The sequence below is a fragment of the Dipodomys merriami genome, unplaced genomic scaffold (genome assembly GCF_024711535.1).
Source record: "Dipodomys merriami isolate MVZ:Mamm:240054 unplaced genomic scaffold, mDipMer1.0.p SCAF_1, whole genome shotgun sequence".
Lineage (NCBI taxonomy): Eukaryota > Metazoa > Chordata > Mammalia > Rodentia > Heteromyidae > Dipodomys > Dipodomys merriami.
The window spans coordinates 44939518-44944100 of NW_027202270.1; the positions used below are offsets into that span (position 1 = coordinate 44939518).

Genomic DNA, 4583 nt, shown 5'->3' on the forward strand with positions numbered 1-4583 from the left:
CAAGACTTTAGATTTCAGCAGCAAAGAGAGGATGAAGAAAATAAGACAGCGTTTGTGGCCTGGGGCTGAAAACAAGTGACACCTGGGAACAGTTACCTACTTGATTTTCTCTGTTACTCAGAGAAAGGCTCCAGTTACCTCTGGTCTCCTTAACTCCCCAAGATCTCACCTGTGAACAGACCCTGAGTCAGTCTCTCTCCTCTGACACCTGGTATCCCCACCACTGACTTGTCCTGGAACCATCACCATCAACAAATGAAAAAACTACTGGGGATTCACCAAATAAAACGAACTTCGTATGTGTAGTAGGTATGAAACTTGTCACAGAAATGTGACAGTCAAGAACTTAAGTCACATGAGGAAAATCAAGTTGTGATTAGGCGAAAAAGAATCTTTCCCTAGCCTCTTGACAACAAACCTGACCTTGCCCTTCTTCTGTCGGGGCGCAGAACACGCTTTATCCAGAACTTTGCAAATGAAGCTTCTGACACAGACAGCCCATAGGAAGCACCAAATTGCCGGGACGAAACCTGAGTGCTAAGTAAAGCCTCTGGAAGAAGAAAAGATCAAATGAGACCAGCTCTGCGGGGTCTTTCCAAGGTGACCCTGAAGTTAACGTATTTATTTTCACGCTGCAATCGCTGATCGCTTTACAGAGACACATCATGCTGTAGCTCTGCGTGGAGCTGAAAACAAAACAAACATTAATGTCGTAATTATAATTACTCTTTAACAAAGCTATTATTAAATAACCTGTACAAAGCCTGGAGCGGTCCTGGTGAAAACAGTTTCAATCTCTCAAGGTCTTTCGGCTTTTATTCAGCAGCGTGTCCTATCTACAAGGCCCAGGGTAGTACTCCCAAACTGCAAGTCTCCCGGGCGGTGGCAACGGTGCGGACTTTGTGGATTCATCCTGGCACAATCCAGGGGCTCTTAACCATGACCCCACTGGCACCAGTTCCCAACGGGGTCTCCCCGGCCTACTCTGTCCCAGGGCCAAGGAAGCTGGGAGCCTGTCTCCACTTTGGGCAATGGCAAAAGTCCTTCTGCAGGGGGTGTGTGGAGGGGAACCCTAGGCTGGAGTGATAGGAACAGCGTCCAGCGTCCGGGGGCGCTCACAGGTCTCTGGGGTTCTCCCGCTTGACGCCAGCCTCGACAACTTTAAGCTTCTTATTTTGGTGAGTCTTGACATGCTTGGCCAGGTGGTCGCTGCGCATGAAGCGCTTGCCACACTCGGGACAGGCGAAGCGCTTCTCGCCCGTGTGAGTCCGCAGGTGCCGCTGCAGCTCGTCCGAGCGCGTGAAGCTCTTCCCGCAGAAGAGCCAGTTGCACACGAAGGGCCGCTCGCCCGTGTGCCAGCGCAGGTGCGCCTTCAGGTGCGACGTCTTGCCGTACACCTTGCCGCAGCCCGGCACATGGCACACGTGTTGCTTCTTTTTACCCGGCTCCGCCTCGGGGGCGCCGCCCGCCGCCTGGCAGTTGGGGCAGCGGCAGCGGCGGCACCTCCTGGCCGTGGCCGCCAGGGGGGCCTTGGTCTGCAGCAGCGCAGCGATCTGGCTCTGGTACTGCGCAAAGTCCGACGGGCCCAACACTAGGCCCCGCTGCAGGGCGGCGGCGGCGGCGGCAGCGGCGGCCGCTGAGGCCGGGAAGCGCGGGGTGTGGGGACCCCCAGCACAGGCGCTGGAGAGGGTGCCCCCGGCAACGCCGGAGGCCCCGGGTCCAGAGCCGGACTGCGGGATGCTCCACCACGGGAGATCGTCGGGGGCCGGGTTGGGGGACAGCTGACGGCAGGTGGGTGGTGGCGGCGGCGGCGGCGGCGGCGGCGGGGGCAGCAGGTTGGAGTAGCCCGGGGGCAGCGCGGCCTGCGCGGCGTAGGGCACGTAGGCGGGAGCGCAGCTGGCAGGCAGAGCGGCCATGCTCGAGGGCAGCATCTTGACCGGCGAGAACTCGTAGGGGTAGGAGGGGTCCGCCGGGGGCGTGAGCGGCAGCTCGTGCGCAGCCCCGAAGGACGGCTGCAGGTGCGGTTTCTGCGGCGTCAACCCCAGGCTGGGGTGCGGGGGCGCCAGCGCGCCCGGCGAGTGCGCCGGCATGTCGCTTGTCCACGGGTGGAAGAGCCTGGAGGGCGAGCCCAGCGCTGGGTCGTAGGGCACTTGCAGGAAGTCCGGGGCCGCCGCCGCGGCGCCCGGCTGGCCGATCCGGCTACAGGTGGCGGCCAGCAGCGCCAGGGGCGAGTGCTTGCCCAGGTCCGGGGAGGCGCTGGGGGTGCGGTCCTGCATGGGCCGCCGCGAGGGAGGGCGGAGAAGACACAAAGGTTAGCGCTCCCAGCACCGACTCGGGGCCGGCCCGCCACGCCCGCTGTTATACTGCCAGCCCTCCTCCGCCCGGCCGCCCCCCCCCACCGCCCCATCACTGCACCCCACGTACGCACCCACGGGTCCCAGAAAACTTTTGGTGTCTGAGCTAAGTGCGGAGCGCGCGGGCGCCTCACGGTAAACTACTTGGTGCCGAGGGGAGCCATCTCAATCTTTAAGGAAGGCTCAAAGTGGGGAGGAGCTGCTCCCCGCTCCGACGCTAGTCTGCAAGCACTCACGGCCTGGCCGCCCTAACGCTCGCTCGCCTCTGCATCTTTGAACCTCACTTTTCCTGGCTCCCCTCTGGCTCTTCCTTGGCCGAGCCCAGGCTGAACTCAGCCGCAGGACGCAGTAAGGTACAGGCCCAGCTCCAGCCCTCCCACTCATCTTGGGACCCCCCCCACATCCATGCGTCCCTCTCGCAAAGGGACCCCAGGTTAGGTTTGAAGGAAACACCCCTAAATCTGACTCCGACTGCACCCGCCAACAGGGGTCTTTCCCCGAATTAGGGGTGCATGAATCACCACGGGAGATCCAGACACGGCCCTTCCCACCTGCTCCCGCCCCCCTCCGGGCCCAGTCCTGACCTGGAGGAAGGCCTGTAGGGAGTCGTTCCGGAGGACGGCCACGGCGGCCATGGTTACTGCTCGGGGGCCGCTGGCTGCCGAGCGGGGCGCCGCCACCGAGGCATGGACACCCGAAGGCGAGCACGAACGGCCGCCCAGCGCGCCTCGGCGTCCTCCCCTCCCGCGCCCCGCTCGCTCGCCCCGCGCGCGGTCTGAGCGCTTCAGGATCACCTCCAAGAATTTGATAAGGACTTTGCTGGGCCGCCAGCCAGTCAGAGCGAAGATTTATGGCTTTGAAGTTTGCCGCTGCCCAATCATCAAAGAATAGCGGCTCTTTCAGAAGCGAAAGCAAATCCTTTGAATCCACAAAGCTCCTATGGTGTGTTTGTTGGTCTGGATAAAAGAACTGATTATTAGGGGGGATGGGAAGGGAGGAGATAAAGGCGGGACAATTAATGAAGTAATCACTATGTGGGAAATGTATATACACAAATAATTGGATTTTCCTGATCAAAGGGGGCCTTGCCGCCTGGAGACTCGCGCTTGGGTTGCTGGAGACACTCGATCTCCCCGCCCCCACCTTGCAATTAAAGATTTGCACCAAAGCAGCGCCCAAAGTGACAAAGTGTCTTTGTTATCTCTCGAGGAATCTGCCTTCAGCTTCCAGCACGGCACTTTTTGAGACTGGGATGAGGGCAACTCTTCCCCAAGCACACCCCGAACTCTCACAACACATTCACCCACCCTCGAAGACTTCGGACCGCAGCGAGCCTGGGGGAGGGCGGAGGGGGGTCAGGCGGGGCGGGGCGAGGCGGGGCAAGGGACCCACAGCACCAGGTCCACGGAGACTTCTTGGGAAGTTTTCCTCAGATCTCAACTTTTATAAAAAGTAAACGTGGAAACACATCCACACCGCGTTTACTCCCAAAGCTGAACTGGTCAGGATGCCAAGTAAGCTGTCCACTCCAGGGGGAAAATATGTGCTATGCCTCCCATTCTCCCCTGACTAGCCGCCCTGGTCTCGGGCGGGTTGGGGGCAGGCATCCGATCGCTGCTCATCCCCCGGCCATACTAGTAACGTGTACGTAACATGTCTCAAATGGAACAGAGATACGAGAAAACTACTGGAAAAATGTAAAATGCTGTCCAGGAAGCCCTTCCTCCCTCCCTCCCTCCCTTCCTTCCTTCCTTCCTTTTTTTTCCTTCCTTCCTTCCTTCCTTCTTTCCTTCTTTCCTTCCTTCCTTCCTTCCTGCCTTCCTGACTTCCTGCCTTCCTTTCTGCCTGCCTGCCTGTCCTGGGCATGAACTCAGGGCTTGAGTGCTATCCCTGAGTATTTTTGCTCAAGGCTAGCACTCTACCACAGAAGCCACACAGCCCCACTGTGGTTAATTGGTGATAAGAGTTCTCACAGACTTCTCTGCACTGGCTGGTTTACAACCGCAATCCTCAGATCTCAGCCTCCTGAGTAACTAGGATTACAGGCGTGAGCCACCGGTGCCCAGGAAGCCTTTCTTGCTGTCGTTCAACAAACCCCAAGTCACACAGAGGCTTCTCAAGAGGGGAAAGAAAGCCAGCACGAACTCTTGTTACAATATATTTGCAAAGAAAAAGTCCATCAAGGCGGGCACCTCGCTACAGTCGTGGTTCCTCCCTGATGCTGTCCAA

General features: G+C 58.9%; 1 protein-coding gene across 1 annotated transcript; it reads right to left on the reverse strand.

Moving 5' to 3' along the window:
- Window positions 1-583: 583 nt before the first annotated feature.
- Window positions 584-3361, reverse strand: Sp5 (Sp5 transcription factor). Its single transcript, XM_070033582.1, has 2 exons — window positions 2939-3361; window positions 584-2270 (listed from the first exon to the last, which is right to left on the reverse strand). The coding sequence occupies exons 1-2, from the start codon at window positions 2987-2989 to the stop codon at window positions 1116-1118; spliced, it is 1206 nt and encodes a 401-aa protein (XP_069889683.1). The 5' UTR covers window positions 2990-3361; the 3' UTR covers window positions 584-1115.
- Between the last annotated feature and the right edge of the window lie 1222 nt (window positions 3362-4583).

Coding starts and splice junctions, on each gene's coding strand:
- Sp5 (XM_070033582.1), bottom strand. CDS start 2,989: ATGGCCGCCGTGGCCGTCCTCCGGAACGACTCCCTACAGGCCTTCCTC. Junction 2,271..2,938: donor CCCTACAGGCCTTCCTCCAG/GTCAGGACTGGG, acceptor CGGCCCATGCAG/GACCGCACCCCCAGCGCCTC.